We start from the raw sequence: 22,012 nt of genomic DNA, 5'->3' as shown, positions 1-22,012 counted from the left end.
CCAGCATGCTTGCTGTAATGATTTATACATTCAATGAAAACCAAGTTATCTATACAATATAGGAATTTGCACATTTTACGACCGTTATGGGCATGTATCAGATTCTGTCTCTGGAAGCAAGTACATGGACTGTAAAATAGTTGCCCTATAAAAGTATCTGCACAGGTCACATCTGTTTATGTTTTCAATCTATATAGAATGCATAATGCTGCGCTTCATATGAGTAAGGGCAGACTGCGAGGTTAAAATGCAGCTGATATTATAAAAGATGTCAATAATATGAAAGGTTTCCCCCCACATTTTCAAGCTTGTATTACTGTAATCAAAACATCCAGACTCCGTTATGCTCTTATTCTGCACTTTAGATCATTTACAGGTTTGTCTCTGCGGGGTACAGGATGATTTCAACTATAAAAAAGTGTAAAGCACAGTGGCACAAAAAAAGCGACAAAAGATTTTCACAGTTCTTGTGCTTACTTGTATTATTATCACATTTTCCTTCCTTTTTATTTTTAATCCTGATATCACCTGTCTATCCAGGGTGGTGTGTGTGGGTGGAGATGGGATGTTCAGTGAAATCCTTCACGGTTTGGTCACCAGGACTCAGATAGACAACGGCGTGGACCAGAACCAACCAGATGCTGAGCTGGTGCCGTGTTCCCTACACATAGGGATCATTCCTGCAGGTCAGCTTTAGCCAATACAATCACATCTTACTCTGATTTCATTACAAAGTAAAACTTTGTGAAGGTCTTATGTTGGAAACAGCTTGTGTCGTTATCTATTCATACATTTTACCTTTATGTGGAGGTGTACGTGCCATAATGTGTCTGAAGGACAGAACTTTTTCTCCTCCTTCTACCCACATTCAACAAGAAAATTCAGGGTTCCTTTAGAAAATGTATGCAATGACATTTAAAGGCACACAATTATAGAGAGCATCAGTAAATCATTTTGTACTTTACCGTAAAGTACATACTGTTTACTAAATAATAGGAGATGATGGCTTTTCAGAAATGGCTATAACATTTTCATCCATATAAAAAACCCAGTTCACAGCACTGTGATGGGTTTCACTGTGAACACCCCGACTGATTTGGGGTTACTGATTCACACAAGAGTATCTCTATGGAAACAGTGCAGGTTTCCCAATAAGAGCTTTCCCAATAGGAGCTTGAGCACTACCAGGCTATGTGTTGTACAGCTTGACGAAAATAATGGAGGCTGAGGATGTTTTTTGGGACATTTATACTGTACCTATAATTTAAGTGCCCTGTGTCAAATTATGTTCCTTTGACAAACAAAGATTTTTGTCATTCCTTGCTGCCGTGAGAATATTACATTGGGTGACATGTTCCTTTACTATACTGTCCGACCATAACATACATGTAAATACTGGAGCACCAAATGTGTGTTAGTCCTCAACAGATGCCCTGCATACACCTATTTAATGATTTTTGTTAAAACTACAGTGCCCTGCTGTTTAATTTGGTCCTTTTTATGTGTTACTGCTACGTTTTCATCACCAGTAGGAATGAAATGGGCCTGAGAGCTGCGCATCTCTGAACATGCACTCGACAGACTATAAAATATAATATGCCCAGTTTGAGTCAAGGCCTTGGACCAGTGTGTGCCATTCCCATCTTTCTTCTCTTTCTGTCGCTCTTCTTTGCTTTAATCTTTGTGCCCTCAGTTCACTAATAAAGACATAAAACAGCCCACTAATGCCAGCCATTTATCTCATAGTGAAAACTTCTTTTTAAAGGTAATGTCTCAAATAATGATGATAATGTAAAGCATCTCTAACGTGTTGGCACAGTAACTCTTACTGAGTTTTTCTTACCTGATCTGAGGTCTGCCATGCTGGCTTATGTCCATCTATATGTCAAAATTAGAGAGTGTGTCTTTGCTAGCTGGATATATTTTATGATTTTTATCAAAATCCCTGTCAACAATATGGTAATGTCTCTATAAGGTATCAAACTCTCAGACTTCAGAGAGCCATGACCTCATTTGTGGTGTTGTCACAGAGCTACCTCACAACTATCACACACTTTGACATCCACCTGTTTTACTTTTTTTCTTTTTTTAGACGCCATGGTCTAAAATCAAATTCCAGGTCAACTTTGACACGCTGAAATTTAAATTGTCGAGATTGATTTACATCGTTCTGATGAAAATACAGACATTGAATTCTTATCGTCTGCTTCAGGAAGGTTCACTTCTCACTATATGATAATGCCATTAAAACATTCATGCATGCAGGGTTCGGCAACAATATCCGGATCAGAGTTGCACTGAAAAACATCTTGACTGTATTGTAAAGATGATTTCACTGCTAAAATGATCTTGCTTTTCCAAAAGAAAACAGGAATAAAATATTCTCTCTGAATATTTTTCAGTATTTGAGTAGCTTAAGTGGAATAAAACACTGATCATCTGAGGACAGTACGTCTGTGTGTACCACTTAAATGCATTCAAAGTCAGTTGGCTTTTACTGCACAGCTTTAAAATAGTCAAATAACATATGTCGCCATTTTTACACCAAGCTCAATTGCAGGTAGTTCAGCACTATCAGGGGTAAATGGAAATCATTTGGATGTGATTACGAAGCTCGGAGGAGGAGAAGCAAAGGCCATATAAGTGATACTCAAACAGACCACAGGAGCAAATCAGAGAAAGTAAAGGAGGGAGCTCATCTTCATATTCATCTGAGCATCCACCACTGAATGACAAGCCTGATTCCCCCCTGTCACGCTTCTGTGAGCCAACTCAAAACATCACTCGTTAGATTTTACTCTCTTCTCTGCCTCTCTCCCTCCATCCTTTATCAGAGGCAGTAGGTCCATTTCTCTGCTCCAAAATGATCAAAGTAAGGCAGATAGGTCTGAAATTCTACCATGTGGTGCAGAAAGAGAGATAGGACCTTATTACCTCTGAAGTTGAAAGATTTAATATCAAACTCAACGTTTCTTCCATGGCACAGGGTGTCTCTTATCCCTCATTTATTGGGTGAATAGAGCTGATGACGGTCCGGAGCCCGCAGCTATCCGATGAGTTAACTTTATGACTGAAACATCTTCTTACATCCACCCAACAAGATCTGTCGGCTGAAGTCCTTTCATGGTTGCACCTTTGAAAGGCATAAAACTCAAGTATGGACCACATCATTTATAACTGATTGGAACTATTGCTTACAGGTTTACACACTCAGTTTACAGTTGTACTTACAGTCAGCACACCTTTACAATCTATTATCATTGCTGTGGTTAGCAGTACATAAAAGATTAATAACACATTTCTCTTATTTTCTTAGGCCTCTGATGATTTTTAAATATCCTCTTAAAATTCCTCTTAAATTCACCTCAATGAGGTTATTTCATGCTGCATAATATCTGTATTTGTATCGGAATTAACAGTACAGTTTCAGATTTATTGAAGAGGTGTAGACAAACCCAGGTATGTAAAAATCTATTGATCCGAAAACTGAAAAGTTGAATCCCAACTTTTACAATTAAACAGTTGCTAGATAGATAGATGATAGATGACTACTTCATAGAGCCCGATGGGAAATTATGTTTAAATGTTTATTATGGGCGAATGTATAACTGTCAAAGAGTTTTGTTTTAGGTTTTTACTGATTCAGAGTCGATCTGATGAAGAAAGGAGTCCATCACACTCGTTTCACCAAAAGTCAGAGACATTGACATAAATAATTTTGAATCATCATGTCATAAATAAGAAAATATAATCTATAAATGAACGATGAGCGCCACAAGATGAGGAGAGCATTGAGCTCTCATTTTTTCATCTTATAGGTTCTGTGATTCTCTTACAATCTACTAAAATATCGAACAACATTGAGACCAGGTTTAGAAACAGAACAAAAATGGACTTCAGAGGTTTCAGATAAACATAATAATTTCACTGTTGACTGTTGATTGCTTTCCCAGCAAAAAAACCCCATAAATAAATAAGATAAAAATAAATAAATAGTAGGAATGAGCCAGGAGGACTGAAAAATTTAATTGTTTCCGGCTGGACCCTGTAATTTATAGAATAAGACAATCAAGCCCAGAATATGATTTATGCCTGTAGTAATGGAGAAAATTATGGGTAATATGAATATCATTTTGGCAACAGACTGAATTTTTTCAAAAAATAAATTCAAACTATCACAAATCTGACCAGTCACTTGTAGGAAATGTATTGATGGGAAATTCACCATAAAGGGATCTTTACCTTTCCAGCAAAAACATATTGTTTATTTGAGGAATTGGTGCAAAATTTAGGAGGTTTGCATTTAGGAGGTTTTGTGAAACGTCTCCACCTATCAGGATGCCAATATTTAATAAAGTTAAATAATAAATTAGTCCATTGTTTCTGTTTAAAACCAAACCAATGATGGTGAGTGTGATCTTGATGGTTAAATAATTTTCAGTAAATATTGGCAAGCTATCATGTTAAACTGAGATACTAAAAGTGATCAATACCATGGCTGTTAATAATCTACTTGTGAGCATTGCAATTAACAGCATGCATCTGCAGGCTGCAGGCTGACATTTCGAGTATTTTGGCATGATACTTTGGCGTTTAGCTTAAACTAGGAGCCTCTGACATGGCTGACATTCATCTTGTTCATTAATACAGTCATGGCAGACATGTCTCCAGGAAGTGTGAGACTCCTGTGCAATCCTGTTGTGTGATCTCACCTAAACCAGACAAACCACTGGCGTATCTGTGTCATTCAAAGTGTCCTTGTTCGACATGTGGGTCAAACGGTATCTAACACAATTACACTGCAACCCAAGAGAGATGTCAGGTATTAATATAAATGGAATTCTACACCGCATATTTTCTTAAATGTGTGAGACTGAAATAGGAAGTTTTTAACTCACTTAACCTGTGTACCCCTTATCCGACAGGATCCACTGACTGTATCTGCTTTGCCACGGTGGGATCCAACGATCCAGTTACATCTGCTTTACACATCATTGTAGGTTAGTAGGTCACAGATTGCATCACGTGACGTCAGGATTTGTTTTAGATGTTATCAGTGCTGTAGAAACAAACTTTGGTCATTAGAATAACTGCTTTTATTTCCTTGTCATCTGCTTTTACGTCAACAGGTGACTCTCATCCAATGGATGTCTGTTCCGTTCACCATGGCGACGTCTTCCTCAGGTACTCCGTCTCTTTGCTCGGCTATGGTTTCTATGGTGATCTGCTGACAGACAGCGAGAGAAAAAGATGGCTGGGCCCTGCTAGATATGACCTGTCAGGTATGAAAGCTCTCTTTTTATACACTTGAATGATTTTTCAGGGTAAGCCTATTTACAACTTCAGCCCAGAGCTCTGGATCCAGACTTCAGAGGATTCAACATACACGTTATACACAGGAGCTCAAGCCAGTGGATTTAGAAGGACTCACCAACAACAATATTCCTCTCCCCACTGGGGCCACACATTTGTACTCGTACTTATTATACTTGAACGTGCTTTTTAAAAAGCCAACCACCATATAATGTTTGGACTAAACTGAATTGGAGTCAGCTGCATGGACGAGGAAAATTCTTAACCAAAACATCTTGGACTCAGTTGTTAAAATATGTGGAGAAAAATATCAAAATGTGTGCTGACTGTATTCACTGCACAAGAAATCTCTTCAGTACAATACACATATATCTGCAGAGTTTATAGCGCATCATTTACAAAGTCCTCATATCTTTAACCCAAAAAACCACTACGTATTAGAAACAAATCAGAACCTCAAAGATGTACAGTCAGGGTATCAGTATAACCTAGAGGTATTTATGACATTACATTTCTACTACTAAAAACTTACATCAAATTGCCTTACAAATGCAAACAGCAGTAATGCATGTTGTTATTTACTGAAATGTTTTCTTATTAATTTGGGTTTTGTGTGATGGCTTATCCAGTTCTATTTGCTCCCCATTAAGTCTACTTTGTGTGTACAAACTATGCTAAATGTTGCTAAATGAGGTCCTGGCCTGCATATTCAGCTACCAAGCAGCCTGTCTTATCTTTATGCTAACAACATCTCAAAAGTTTGTTTTATGTGTTGTTTGCAACACATAAAACACATATGGATGTTTATATAGCATGCATATAGGGCTACCTTGGTCCAGCCATCTGTTCATCCATCTGTTCATCGGAAGATTCTGTGTATGATCCATCCAAATAGCCTCAAAAACCAGCTGATACATTTCATAAAAATTTCACACACGCAATTAAAATTTGCATCTTATAATTGACTCTATTATTGATTAGATTTATTGATATCCACATCAGCACTAATAGCGTTTCCAGTAGAAAGGGGGATCTCTGTTCTTTGAGCCAAAATGTTGTCGTTTCCTAATTGTCCTGTGGCTCAGCTTGTTATTTTGTGTTTCAGGGGTGAAAACCTTCCTGGATCATAACTATTATGAGGGAACCATCTCTTTTCTCCCGGCTGAAAACAACGTGGGGACCCCGAGAGACAAGTTGCTGTGTCGATCCGGGTAAATAAACGGTCGATTTCTGTGACTTTGCTGCATTATTTTACAAGGTTCTAACTTATCTGATGCAGCTCAATGGTAGTGTACCTGCTAGAGCATAAATAGGGTAGTTTACGTTGTCAGGAAGCCTATCTGATTTATTGCGGACTGAGAGCCCATTCAGTCTTTCCAAAAGGCGCATGACTAAGTGCTTTGGTTTTTTGAGATGCTGAGCGCAGACATTGTTTGCATTTGTTATGGGTGCTGAAAGGAGCTGAAAACCATTAATCTGTAAACTGCTATGCTCCCTGACAACTTATTTTATCATAAAAAGTGACACGGCTACGCTACAAAAGGCTTATCTGACTGCAGACTTCTTAGAGCTTTTCCAACAGAAAATATTTTTATTCAAATAGCTACAGATGGACTGGATTTCTCCACGCCTAATGGCTTATTCAGGCTTGTTAAAACTTTGACACCAATGGTTTGATGATCGTAAAACAAGGTGATGCTGATATTTCAGGTGCTGCGTGTGTCAGCGCAAACCCTCATCAAAGGACAACAAGCAGTGGAAGATGTCAGAGGAGCTGGAAACATCTGATAAAGGTACGGTTTTGAGGTTATTACTCAAAATGTGTCAAATTAATCCTGCTGAAAAGCGTGCATCTCATTTCCCCCCCTCGTTATCGGCATGTTTGTCTGTTTTGACTAGACTTCTTAGATATGAGAAGAAGTTTTTTTTATGCAGTTTGAACGATGAGACAGAAAAAGGAGACAATCCCTCACCAGCTCTCTTTTTCCTTGAAGTCGCAAACAAATCAGAGGAGATTTACATTCTGCTCTACCTGACTGCAAATAGCTGCATTTTCTTGTCAAAATTTACTTCATCTACTATTTCTGTCAGGGCTGTTTTTCTCCTGCAGCTTGGAAAAATTCTTGATGAGATCTTTGATGAGTTATTGATGAGAAAATATAAACTTCTTTTAGCGACACTGCCAGGGCCTCTTTTGCCTATCGATTTCACACCCCGCCCCCCTCCACCACCCACCCCCACGTTTGCTTGATGGGATTTTCTTACTTCATCGAAACTGGTGTCCATCCACTCAGCCTTGAGCCTGGAGGAGCAAAGTGTTGTCTTCCTCTTATTCTTTTTTTTTTTTACCCCACAAACACACTCATACTTCATTATCCACATTCCTCTCAATTCACCAACATATCCTGAGCTGCTGATGAGCTGTGTGCGTTTCTCCCTCTCTAATTAGTGTGATATTATATTCAAGATTGTATATCTTGGCTATTTGTTACTGTGTATTTTTAGTGAGTTTGTGTGCATGATATGTGACAGACTCACTAATCAGGAAGAAATTTGGATCAGCGAGCTCTCACAGGGGGCTTACCTCTCACCAGCGCTGCCGTTTGTTTAGCTTTTCTTTCTACTTCCTGGGAGGGAAATCACAGACAACTGCTAAATCAATGAGGCACAACACGCTCTCTGAAAGTAAGCTAACCTGCTCTCCGAAAGCAAATACTCATCTACGAAAAGTCTCCAATCCCAAAGTTGACACGCTGCTGTCAGATTTGTTTTCGTATGTGGATCTATTTTAATTCAACTTTAATCACTACATCTAAATTAGAGTATTGTTGTTTTATGCAGCCTCAGAGGGCTTATTATCATTGGTCGGTATATCACACTTCTAAGTTTGTTTTTGCAAAATTAGGAAAAAAGGTAATGAATCCTTTTTGCTTTCCGAGATCATATAATTTTTCCTCTGAGGTTTGGATGTGTGATCACTTTCCGCATTTTTACTCCAATGACGATCACCCAGGCGACAGACGCTGGTAGTCCCATGGGCAATTGTGTGTCTTTGATACACCATCACTTGTAAACGGTTGTTAATCTCAGTGGACCAGTGTTGTGGTTTGTGAAGTGCAACCATCACATCTGTCATTTGAGAACTGGAGGCTGGTCATTTAATCAGAACAAGCTAACTTGAGGTTAAACAAGGCAGCCTTTTATCTGCACGACCTATTAAGATATTATGAGTTCATCCACGGTCAAACTCATTTATCATTTAAAAAGACATGACATCCAGCTGTCTTACGAAGGAAACACGTCACATTCAGCATCAGAGTATCTATGTTGGCTCAGGCATTATAATGGTCTCTCATCAACATCGCCGCCGTCACATAAAAACCTCAAGTCAACGTTTAGGGTGCATCATCAACTTTCAAGATACACTTTGTAGTTTCAAATTCCACATTCCTGATGGTGCACAGGTTATCATCAGCACATAAGGGGGAAGGGGGAATCAAAACATTCATCTGATCCTTTATTTACCTGAGACACAGAAATGGCTTTAAAAACTGATAAAGAAACACAAACACAGCACATAGTTTTGAAATGATGTAGATTGGCTGGTTAGTGCCGTTAAATAACAGCATGTTGCATTCACTGCACCTTCAGGTCCACTTTCTTGTGTCAATGTGAAATGGGTGAGATTTAGATCAGTGGAAACAGAGGTGTGAAGTAAGCAGTCAAATGTTGAGCGGTGGAATGGATTTTTTTTTAATGATTGCAGGTTATTGTGCACCGGGCGGTCATAAGTGAGGCTCTTAAGTATTTGATTTTGTTTCTCAGTCAATGTTTTTCTTTGTGAACGTGAAAAAAATCAATACTGGAGCAGCGGAGTTATGTAATTTGAAGTGTTCTGTCAGCTTGGAAATGCTTTGTTCTTCCACATAACTAATTTGAAGCTTTTAAAGGTTTAGCAATGCCATTTTCCAACTGCTAATGCCAGCTAAGCATACAATACAAAATGACGATCATGATTGACTACGGGGTTGGTAGCTTCATTTGCAGTTCACCTAACTTCCACCTCTAATAATAATAAGATTTATTTTTTTTTGACAATTTTGTAATGGATGCCATTATTTCCAAAAGTCTTTAAAATAAATATCGTTAAGAATAGTGTGGGAGAAATAGTGTCACCCACATGTGCATGAATCTTTCTGATTTCAACTGTTTGAACAGTTTTGTGTACAGTCTAAAGTGTGTAAAGTGACTACCTAATAATGCCAAAATGCTCCAAAAATTACCGATGGCTTGTATCAAGCAAATAAAACTATTACAATCTAAACTTAATTTGTGGCGATGCTTCCTTTCCTGACTCTTGTTTCAGATATCAGCAATGGTTGGAATGCAATCAACGGAAAGTTCATTGCCATAAATGCAGCGAATATGAGCTGCGCGTGTCCTCGCAGCCCAAAAGGCCTGTCGCCCTCCGCTCACCTTGCTGACGGCACCATGGACCTCATCCTCGTCAGGAAGTGTTCCCGCCTCGACTTCTTAAGACACCTCCTCCGACACACCAACAAAGACGACCAGGTGGGAGTGAAGGATTCGGCTTTTGAGTATATGATAGTGAGTCACTGTGTTTGATTTAGCTTCGGAACACTTTCCAAGTTATTACCCAGTGGCAATAACAGTCAATTTATGATTTTTTTTCCTCCTCATGGTTATGTAGCGGTCCAAGTATGCATGAACAGTATGTGAATCATGCTGTGCAGAATAATTCTGAATTCAAATGAGCGGGAAGAACTGATGTGATTTAGATAGAGCAGGCATGAGAAAAACATCCCCTTCAAAGAGGGAAGAAATCTCCACAATATGGCAAAAGTTTGACGTCAATTTCATCCTCTCCAAAAGCCTCCTGTCAATCACGGTTTCTCTCCCAACATCAGGATTAGTTTGGGCTCTGCACAGATAAATTGACAGTGTGTTTAGTCTGTAAATGAACGAGCATAAGGTGGAGTTTCTGCTCTTGCTGTGCTAGCACCTCAATATGCTGACTCTGCTGAATTTCCAAACTATGGCTCACTTTAGTTCAAATGCCTCAGCCCTTGTGCCTTCCCACGTATCATAAATAACCTCCACCCTGGTCTGGAGAGGCGCAGATAATCGCTGCATCAGGGATATGCTGCATGGGAGTACAGGCTGATACCAGACTAATGCTCTCTCCGGATTGCACAAGTATTACCAGGGGAAGTCTGGTGATTAGTAATTATTACCTCAGGAAGGACCTTGGGAAGTTTATCCCATTTAGAAGAATCTTGTCAGTAATTTCATCTACGGGCGCCGCAATGGTGAAAGTATTCTGTTGCGTGCTGTGTTTTGAGCAAACACTGACATCCTGAGGTAACCCTAGGATCAAGAGCTGGGTATCTGGATTACGCTGACAAACATTCCTATAATAAGATCTGATTGGATCGCGATAATAATTGATTGATAATATTTATTATAATAATAATAATTGATAATAAATATTGGTAATATCAAATAAAAGAGAGGGAAGAGAAGGGAGAGATGTCACAGGAGCTGATGATGATTTTGTTGCAATGTGTGACATGAAGCGTGTCCCTGGAATGCCTCAGTCCCAGTGCTGTGTTTTTACATTGAGAGGACTGAATGAAATCACCTCTGACACCGATGCAAAGAGGTCTGAAAAAATGATTTTACGATGGAGAATTTTCTCAAAATACCGAGATTCACCAGTGAGATGTTGCTCTATCACTCTGCAGTAAAACAATTTCAGCTCTAGTAATGACAACGTTTAATGTCATTTCACAGCAGCTGTAGGGTGTTATCCATTACGTCTAATGCAGAAAATCATATTATCTAGGTGACAAACCAGATTTCTATTTTTAATAACTCATTACTTTTTTTCCCACATTGAAAACTTTCTTGTTTCATCTTGAATCCTTCGCCTGTGTCTTTGCAGAACTCAATTCTTGTTGAAGTTACTTTGTGAGTTTTATTTTCCAGCAGCTAGCTCCATCACCAAGTCAGGTTTTTAATTTATTCAAGCCTTAGGAGCAACTTTCTGAAAAGTAATGACTCTTTGATGTTAGTGTGATATTAGGCAACACTCAAATGTCATAGTATCACTTTTACCGTGACATTGTGAGCATGTTAACACGTCGACATTAGCATTTAGCTCATTGCTCTGCTACATATCAGTACATGCTCAGTGGTCTATTAGTGCGACTGTAAGCTTTTACAGTAAAGAGTCAAATAAAATGGACAAGATCGCACTTTCAACCTCTCGCTTGTCTCGTGTTTTCAAGCCAGCAAATAGCATCTTCTTTAGCACACACTGTGTAACTTTTGATGATGTCAAAGTCAACAGGAATAAACTTTGCACATCATAGCGCTGCTCTGAGTGGGTCGCCTTTCTTCAGCGTTTTGTTCATCAGTTGTCGGATCGATCTAATTGAGAAAATCAAATGATATCTCCCCTCATCGTTTAGTCTCGGCTGTGAAAAGACATGATGCGGTGCATCGGTAGTTTGAGGCTGCTTTACTTGACACATAGAAAGGTAGAAAAGTAGTAGTATGGCTAAGGTGAGTGGGTCTTTACGTAAGTGTTCACTTAATATCAGCATCACTGTCCAGCCAAGCAAAGAAAGATGAGGACTGAGGAGCCGCTAAGCATATTCATGGTCTTGTCAGAAAGTCTCTTAGGCAGCCCGTCCAGTGTGAATACAAAGCTATTGCAGTCATAAAGTGGATGTGATGTGAAATAAATGGCTGTCATTCCGCTTTTGGGATGAGAGAGGGTGAAAAAGTGAGAGAAAGAAGTCAGAGAGAGGAATGGAGAAGAAAGAGGAGGATGGAGAGAAACTGGCAACCCGTGAAGGCAAATAAAGTAGCGTACCGGACAGACCTGAACCTCTCTGCAACACCAAACGAGATGAAAGGGGATTTTGACAATGTAATTTGTTTTCATCTCCTCTCTTTCTTCTCCTCACTCTTCCGACATTCACAGTTTTGATGCACCTCAATTTCATCTGACCTCTTCTCTCACTTTGTTTCGCATTTCACCTCCTGTTGTTTTCATCTCTCATAAATGGAAAGAAAGGGTAACCCTGCGCACAGTTTGCTTTTCCATTCCAAAATCAACAGGAGTTCATTAAACAACCAGAGGGAAATTAACTTTTTAGCTCACCCACCAGAAGCCAGTAAGCAAATAAGAACTGCATGACAAGAGTCATTTTACCAGCAAATTTAATAATCATATTTCATAGAAATATACCACGAACATGATGTGATTGACGTTTTTGTTTTTTTTTAAAGCAGTTTATGCACCTTTTTGGTCATAACTACAGTAATGCCTTTTAACATATCTTCTGTCTCTGATCTCTTTATAAACACCTCTCCTCCAAAAGTTTGACCACTCTTTCGTGGAAGTCCACCGGGTGAGGAAATTTAATTTCCAACCGCAACATCATGACCTGGTTTCACTTGAAGACCTGAGCGAGAAGACGGGCTTCAACCCACTATGTTCCCTACAAACAGCCTGTAACTACAGCACTACCCACAGCAGCTGGACCTGTGATGGGGAGATCCTGCCTCACGCTGCCATCCAAGTCAGGTAATAAGAGAACTACCAGTGAACATCTTCCTTTGCCAGGTTTTGTTGGAGATCAAGCCAAAAACTGTTTTCTGTTGTGCGTTCCTTCAGTTTTTTTTTTTTTCAATAATGTGAGAGTAAAATCACATTTTGAAGTGGTGAAGATGGGGATCATCACCCTCGGCATAGACAAGGAGGGGCAAATAACTTTGAATCGATGCAAATAATATTGCAGAAGCAACATAATGGACAAAAAAACTTTTTTGCAAGTCTCAAACCATTATAATGGTATTCACAGTGGAGACAAATATTTTACTCGGTATTAGACACAGAATCTCCATTTTTATTTTGCTTTCAGATATTCAGAGTTTCAAACCTAAGTATAAATAAATCATTTTCTTCACACTCAAGAAGCTTCTTATCCTCAATGCATTACAGTAAAACACATTTAAATATAGCCAAACTGCACATGTCTGTGTATAGATGTTGGTCCACAAGCGATCATCTTAAGACTATGGTGGATAAAAGATTCTTTTGTCTAACAGAGGCATGAAAGGGGGCACATTTTATTGAGAGGGTCAAAATATATATCAAACATCCATGTTAAAAGGTTCTGTGTGTGTCAAAAAGCTTAAAGTATAAAATATTTAATTAATTTACTGTGCAAAGAGAATTAACAGTTACTCTTTACATAATATGTTAAACACAGAACACTTTAATTTATGAACTTGTACTTTGCAGATCCCTGTGTTGAGTTAAGTCAACTGAACTTGAAGTTTCATCTCTTTATGCAGGAAACTTCTAGAGCATGAGGGTTGTTAAGTCATTATGAGAGCCATTGAAACCCATTCATCCACTTGTGGAGTAGTACTGAGTGGATGGCCCAACACAGGAGGTCAAACGCCTCAGAGCGGGATCCAGCAGTACATTTACACCAGAAAGACAATGGTCTTTCAGCTGAAGACTATACAAACAGATTTCAGCTGTGGCTAGTGTCAATAGGTGAGCATGTTAGCATAGTAACCTTTAAAGCCTAGTGGAGTGGAATTAAAACTATTTTTTCCCAATGAAATACAGTCAATATCAAACACAAAATATATGGTAAAATGTAAAGTTATTTATAAGTCTTAGAGTTTCTACTTTGGTTTCAGCCCTTTATTAATGTTGAACTGATACTAAAACATTTTGAAAAAGACAAAGGGAAATGATTATTTGAAATCTGTACAATCTCTAGTTCACTACTTTTGATATAAATGTAAAGTAAATCATTCTTAAGCTGTATAGGTACCTGGAGCTAGCAATAAAAACATACTTTAAGCACAGGCAAAAGCTTGTGCGTCAGTGCCATTAACGCCGCTCACGCCAGTCTCCAGTCAGGAGGCTCTTCAAACCTTCCCTGCTGGACAATCTTGGCATCGCCGTAGAATCAGCCCCCGTCATTATTCCGTCCCTGTCCACACTTCAACTGCCCCCACTATCAGATCTTTATAAAGCCAGTGTGGCTCTGCTTGATGTGTCGTATATTTCATGCTCCATTGTACTTTGTCAATGATGCATGGTGCCATAATGTTGCTAATTTAACGGCCCTCCCCATGTTAAAAGGCTACTCCCCTTTAATTAAAGCACAAGTCCATCCTTTTATTGCCTCTTCCTCTCGACTAATCATTCCTGGAGTGAGCCAGCCACAGTGCTGCTCGAGTAATTATTGGTAGTAGCTCAGGCGAAACCGAAAGGAAGTGGCAGAGAAAGGAGAGTTTTGCTTTGTGAGTACACATTTGTAAATAAAAAAATAGATCACAGCATTTTACTTTAAGCAAAAACCGAAGAAGCTAGGGTCCTTTTATGTGATTATACGTATGTACTGTAATGACTTATTTTTATTCCTGTGTTATGTATGATTAGCATTCGGGAAAGAATCCGTCATACTGAGCCAAAAAATTACAATTTTCTTTGCTCTTCCATTATATAAATTACAGGAGAAGCATTGAAGCAAACAGAGAGTGTTCCAGTAAGACTACACGCCAGTCAGCAGACACATTCACAGTAATGGAGGCAATAGAAAAATAGTGTTCCATAATAATCATCAGGCATTTTCACTGCCTCTCATTCTGTCTGGGAGCATTTAAAATGTCTTCATCAGGCTCTGTTACGCACATCATTAAGGTGTTTGTACCCCATCTGTATCGTAACATCTGGTGTAGGTGTCTTAAAAGTTTACATGCCACAAAGACTATCTCCATGCCAAGTCTGCACACGGGGGTGCTGTTCCATTATGTGGTGTGTGTGTGTGTGTGTGTGCGTGTGTGTGTCTGTTTGTGTGTGTGTGTGTGTGTGTGTGTGTGTGTGTGTGTGTGTGTTTCCTCTCTGCAGTGTCCAGTGCCAGCTGATACGACTGTTTGCCCGTGGTATTGAGGAGGAGCAGCAGCAGCGAGTGTTTGAAGACCCCTTTGCAGCCTGGACCCCGGAGCCAAGCTTGTACTTGAGCTGAGAGCTGGGTGGAACATTAAGCTGCTGACAACAGATCGTTTTTGACATAAAAATTGCTGGTATTACATCTCTTTCTCATGTGTTTGTCAGCTGGTCATCTATGCACAAGATATGATGGACTGGTAGAATCACCAGGCACTAAGAGGAGAGAACTGGAGTCTAAAGAGAAGTTACAATCCATGTTTGCTGTTACAGAATCAAAGGGCTTTTATTTTTCTTCTTTGGAGCTAAATTGTCTCATGCTTTTTATCAAACTGAAAATATATTCTGCAACAGTAGCTGGCGTTAGCGCTGCCACATTCAAACTTATTGTACAACTCAGCGTTGTACATGAACTTCAAGAAAGAAGAATACGTTGAACTCAGAGGATCCCAAGCAATCTCAGAGCTTTCTGAGATGAAACAGAGATGAACTGGACTGAGCTGGATTGATCCGCAACAATTGGCGGAAGGCTTTTATGCTGGCACGAAGGAAAAACTTAATAGGATTTCACCCTGTGCTGTAGAGAACGGGGGCCGAGGAGATACTGCTTTGTAAGAATGACAAAGAATGCCTGTGAAGTACACTGATAAACTGAGAAGTCTTTGCCAGAGTCTCACAACCAAAGGCGACACACACAATCTAACCTTTCTGTGGGGGAGAAACAACATTTTTGATTGTGACCCAGATGAAACCAGATATGAGCCAGGGACACTAATGAAAAGAGTGGAAAACTTGCTAATACACAAACAGGACCCCAGTGGCTTCTGGGTAATAAGGCAAAGTGAATGCTAAGTGATTTGGTGTGGCTCGGCACTGCTGCACCGCACCTGTGGCTCTGAGCTCTGCTTCTCTCTGGCTAACAGCTCAGTCATCGCATGGGATTAGCCAGAATTATACATTGTTAACTTAATTAGAGATAATCTATTGTACTGCTTTGAAATTACCCTCATTAGCTCAGTTTGTAGTTCAAGGAGGACCATTGGAGGAGGAATGCAGTGGCTTTTACTTCTCCTGCTAGCTCTTTCTCTCTGCTTCTGCGTTGTTAAGACTGGATTAAACCCCATACATATTAATATGTTAGAGCAAATTGTCTCCGTGTAGGGTGCAGTGTATTTTCCAAAATCCCTTCAGGAGTATATAATCATTGGTGTGTGTGTGTGTGTGTGGGTGTGTGTGTGTGTGTGTGTGTGTGTGTGTGTGTGTGTGTGTGTGTGTGTGTGTGTGTGTGTGTGTGTGTGTGTGTGTGTGTGTGTGTGTGTGTGTGTGTGTATGCTAATGTGTTTGTTAAGGTACCAATGTGATGAGTTAGCTCTATTACAATTAGCCTCATGACTGTCATTTTGCAGATGTACTCTCACTGCAGCCAACGCACTGCTAAACACCTCAACAACATACACACACACATACACATGTATATTCTATGCTCTGTGTGATATTCACTGTCTCTCTGTTACACACAAAGCTTTTATCCATCCCATTTTTGATTATACAGTCTAGTCAGATGATTTTAAATCCCTCCACATATGAACACACACTCTGAAATGTATATCCACAAACCAAATATTTTTAGAAAATCCTAAGAAGTTACCCCATTTTGACTGACAATTAAAATCAGATGTTAAAGATGCTATTTATTATCGTGTGCACAGATTGCAAATCTCTCCTTGTACATCTGTAATCTGTGTGCATGCGTTAGACTGAATACACAGATTTGTAAAGGAAGTGCATCTTCTTCGCTCATCATTACACTTACTGTATACACAAACATACATTTTTTTACACTTGTTACGCAGGTTTTGATCATCAACACATAAATTAAAAGGACATAATAGCAATCAAACATAGAGTCGCGTGAAAAATAACTTTTTATTTACATTGGACACGATCCATGTGACCCATATGATCTATATTGAATTCATAGCATGCACAGAAATGCTATATATTATACAGTTAAATGCGATCACCCACTTAACTAATCTTTATTCAGTGATCCTAGATTCCTCATCTGTAAGTCTGAACAGCTAGCTGTATGCCACAATGATTAGCAGCAGATGTAAACATGATATATAATGAAACTTTGAAGAGAGATCAGGATGTAAAACTATGCTACAGAATCGTTTGCTTTAATCTGTCTCACCGATGGAACAGCTAGCCATCATGCTATTCAGGCACCTTTTACCTGAATGAATACATTGACAAGGGAAAGGTAAAAAGATCATTTATAAGCGTGGCTTACAAAGCACACTTAGTATATCGAGTGCACAGGTTGATGTATGACACTTTTAATTATGTGACACCAGGAGAACTGTAGAAAGCATCTAAGTGAAACTAGCTTGACGTGCAAATGGCTCACAGTGCCTTGAATACTTAGTGTACAAACAGTCGTTAGTCATTTTTCATTTCAGTTCGACTCTTAGTTTTTATTAAATTTTGCTGTGTCCTCCATAATCGAGCAAGTACACGAAAAAATCTGCGATGTGAGTGGATATGTGGTTTATTTGGTGAAAATGCTCAATAAAATCTTTTTGAATTGTGGGTTTTTTTCATTCAATGCCAACGCACACAAAAATCCGACGCTCTTCTGCTCGGGCTTTCTCAGTCCTGCTCTGGCTTTCGTTCATTCTCTGCCTCTCAATATGTGTGAAATTTAAAAGGCTGCTCATATGTGAGTGAGATGTTTCATTTAATAACACAGCATATCAAAGGTCTCTGCAGAGATGGATTGGTGTTTCATGCTGTGCTCATTTTGCACATAGTCTGGGTTTTTGTCACTTTTTTTTTGAGGCCATAAAGTCCTAAGTATTGAAGGGAGTTTGGTGATAAGACTTTTTTAACTTTGGCAGGAACACATCTCTAAATAAATGGCCATGTTTGGAGTGTGTGATAATGATACCAACTTTATAAGGTGCTGATAAGTTAATGTGTCCAGGTAGTTTCTGCTACCCTGAGTGGGTTGAATCATTTTCATATAAATTCAACTGTAATGCCAAATTTTGTGTCATTATATATTGTTTTTATTGAAATACAAAATGAAAAAAAAACAGGGTTTAAACAAGTATTTATTTGTATTTTGCAACATATCTTCAAATCTGAAAAAAATTACTCCAAATAAAACCATTGAAAGTTTCAGTGTTCTATGACTCTTTCACACCTACCTCAGGACATTTTATCCTTTTACTATCATCTGGAACAAAATTGCACATTTGAAACCTCCCCCAGAGCACAGTCCATATCAACAGCTGTATTCTTGGTTTCTCTGTTTTTGAACATTTAAACCTTCTCGCCAATTGCATGAAGTTAATAGGCCGTCATCGCCACAAATACAAAGAATTTCTTCACATGGAAGAAAAAACAAAAATCATTTTATTTAATCAACATCTCCTCTCATTTCCACTTGTTGCAACATAACATGAGATGAAGTGGTGTACACAACACTTACAAGACACAACTGAAGTTTGGTTGTGTGTTGTCAGTGACCTCCATTTAAAGAACATTCATAGCACAAAAATGTGCTCCTCTGTTCTTTTTTATCTCCTTCCTTTATGTTCCTGCAGGCCCACACGTAAATCCATTACCGCTCTAAAGAGTGGGTGAGGTGTAATGTTGAGCTGCTTTGGCCTTTTTAGCCAGTTCCTCCAATCACATGTTTGCACCTCATTTGTATTGCTTTTTGCATAACCTTCTGTTACTGTAGAGAACACCTAGGATAAGCGCACAAGCAACCTGCTCTGAAGTGATGACAGGTAGCGTTACACATTGCAGTGATTGTGTGACACTAATAATTAAAGCAGTCATGTCTGGAAAATTGCTGTTTTCCCACAGCAGGTTAGTAACAAAAGCCAAACAAGTATTTGCTTGTGTGATAACCTGAAGGGAATTAGGTGGGCGGTATGAAAACAGCCTAAGTGAGTAACAGAGATGGGAGGTGGGGGACGGAGGGAACAGATGTTAAAGAGGTGGTCCAAACAGCGCCAGTGCGATTGCCTACATCTCTCCATATTGATCAAAATGGGTTCCCTGTGAGAGATCTTGATCAATGAGGCCATAACAGTCCATCTTCTCAGGCAGGAGCCTCTTATCTCAGCCCGAGTCTCTCATCCTCACATTTACTCACACATTTCAACTTGATGATGCACTCGCACGTGCTGCAGGTCAGAGATCACAGCCCAAAGCATGTGCAGTTCTTTTTACATCCCAATTTATTTGAGAGGTGATGATTGGTGAACCACTGGAATAATACATTCTGTTATGCTGATGTAAAAAAAGAAAATAGGAATTGTTGACTCTTTACTGATTTAGAAAAATAATATTCATCACTTCCACCAAGAGTAATATTTTTATTCTTGAAACATTTTCATCTAAAAGCAGCCATTTGTAACATTCTCATGTCAGCTTTTGTTGGCTCAATAAATTAGTAATAATTTTTCATTAGTGTTCATTTTGTTGTTTACCTGACTAGTTCGGGGTTTTTTCCCAATCAGCTAACCAAACCAGTGACATTAGAGAGAGGCTGCATATTTTCAGATATTTTTCAGATTCCTGAGATTCATTTATTATTTGTGCTGCCGGGGATCACTGCAGGTGATCTAATTAATATTTTTCCCCATGATGATGCATTATTTCATCCACCAGCATTTGATCCACTATAAATCAGAGGGAACATTTTTCCGCGTTAGAGCAAAATGGGGTTATTAACGGGACAAAGGATTGGAGGACAGCAGAGGCAGAGGGTCCGCCGTTAAAAGACCACATACCTGAACTGTAGTGCAGGAAGTGCTGCTGTTTAAATAGCAGTATGCAGGTGCACCTGCTTGGAATGCAAATGAGAGGACTCTGACTGGTAAAAATTAATGTTATACCTAAAATACACTGATGACTTGGACAGGCCCTTATGCACCTCAGACCATCCGACAGCAGGAGAGGTCCCTCCTGGCCCCGCTGCTGCTCCACGGTTCCAGATGAGGAGTGTCCACAAGTGGAAAGGCCAGGTGTCTTCACATTGTGGGTGGTGTCCCCCCTGCACACATAAAGAGCCTGGGAAAACATACGGTGTCAGGACTACTTGGTTGCCTGCAGCCCACCCTGTGGACACAATGACCGTCCATTCTGGTAAGCCCAGAGATAATAAAACAGCAAAGAGCAGCCCTGGAGGCAGAATGAGCAGGAGAAGAGCCGCGGTAACATCCATCACCCATCCAGGCATTCTCTATCCTGATGCTCTGTCTCAACAACTCCATCTTAAGTACCTCTAAATACATTTCATGAAATATAAACAAATCTATTCAGCGTCATTGAGACTTCATTTGTAAGTATTTCTCAGAGACACAGACAAAATCCAATAATAAGACATAAAGAACGTTAAAAAGAAATGATACATGAAGAGCATGAGTGACTGTTAAAAACAGGATATCTGAATACATGGAAATTGCAAATATAAGGCAATAAAATCAAAATTCAGTGATGAGCAAATACCTGGATATTTTAAGACTAATTTATCTGAGCTGACAGTTTGAGCAGACTTCAGGATCTTGGTATGTTTGTCCTACATGAGAGAAGAAAGTTAACGTAGCCGTAAGTGGACCACAACCAGAGGACCTCGCAGTTCTGATTGAGTTGATATGGACTGATTTTTTTTTTTATGTGTGTGACCTTACAGAGACTACTAGTAGTTCACACACACATCTGTGTGTGTGACCTATAGAGACATCAGGAACAATTGTATGATTGGATGTGAAGTTAATATTTCATTTATTTACATAGATCAGTAACAATCCATAATAAATTCACATTTTAAATTTCCAAATCATGGTGACACTTGTTACTTTCCTTTTTCTTCTTTCATCAGAAAGTAAATAATATCAAGACAAATTAATGTTTAAGCAACTGTGGTTTTCGTTGACAACTTAATATGCCTTAACAGGCTCAAATAGGAACCCACAGCTTTCAGATTGCCCTAATTTATTATTTAATGAGCACTTATCACCATAAGTCTCTTGTGTTCCTCTACTAGAATTCAAAGTAAGAGGCATTTTAATCAGCGTTGATAAATCAGACTCCAACGCCACACTGAACACCCAGCATCCTCTTGATCGTGGACATTGTAGTAATCACCTCAAGATCAACTTCCTTTTACACTGCTGGTGAAAATACACCACCTGCGGTGCTACTGCTATAAGTCAGTTTAGTTTTATCATATCTACATCTTCCATTGTATTATTTTGTATTAAATGACACATATTCCTACACTGACACTCCGCTATAGCAACACTGTGCAGAAAATAGACCTCCTCACATCTCGACGTGACGTCTGACTAGTGTTTCCAGTCGCTGCAGGCTAGTCGCAGCGTCTGTAAAGTGACCAACGCGGACACATCAGCATGTTCAGGGCGGGAAGGTGACAACATAACTGAACATCAACACAATACAGTACACAATCCTAGAAAGAGGCGTTTATTTACGGCTGGAGAAAAAAGTGAAAGAAAATCAGCGCAGACGACAGCAAAGAATATATAAATCAGCTGTAAAAATGTTATAAATGACTTGTGATATTTCACCAGCAGGAAGGAAAGCAGGACCATTGGACAGAAGGTGTCCCCGGTGTTTATTTAACAGTAACTGAACATCAAAACTGAG

The 22,012-nt window shown here is 39.2% G+C and overlaps 1 protein-coding gene across 2 annotated transcripts in view; it reads left to right on the top strand.

Moving 5' to 3' along the window:
• cerk (ceramide kinase) overlaps positions 1-18,487 on the top strand; it is a 35,521-nt gene extending 17,034 nt beyond the window's left edge. For both annotated transcript variants that reach the window (XM_068306888.1, XM_068306887.1), the window contains exons 6-13: positions 541-686; positions 4,926-5,000; positions 5,130-5,282; positions 6,419-6,524; positions 7,024-7,106; positions 9,680-9,885; positions 12,726-12,931; positions 15,281-18,487. In XM_068306888.1, coding sequence (XP_068162989.1) covers positions 541-686; positions 4,926-5,000; positions 5,130-5,282; positions 6,419-6,524; positions 7,024-7,106; positions 9,680-9,885; positions 12,726-12,931; positions 15,281-15,398 — 1,093 coding nt within the window. In that variant the 3' untranslated portion in view covers positions 15,399-18,487. The remainder of the gene's footprint in view (positions 1-540; positions 687-4,925; positions 5,001-5,129; positions 5,283-6,418; positions 6,525-7,023; positions 7,107-9,679; positions 9,886-12,725; positions 12,932-15,280) is intronic.
• Positions 18,488-22,012: the final 3,525 nt, after the last annotated feature.

Source organism: Antennarius striatus, chromosome 22 (genome assembly GCF_040054535.1).
Source record: "Antennarius striatus isolate MH-2024 chromosome 22, ASM4005453v1, whole genome shotgun sequence".
NCBI lineage: Eukaryota > Metazoa > Chordata > Actinopteri > Lophiiformes > Antennariidae > Antennarius > Antennarius striatus.
This window is presented reverse-complemented; position numbering and strand designations above follow the sequence as displayed.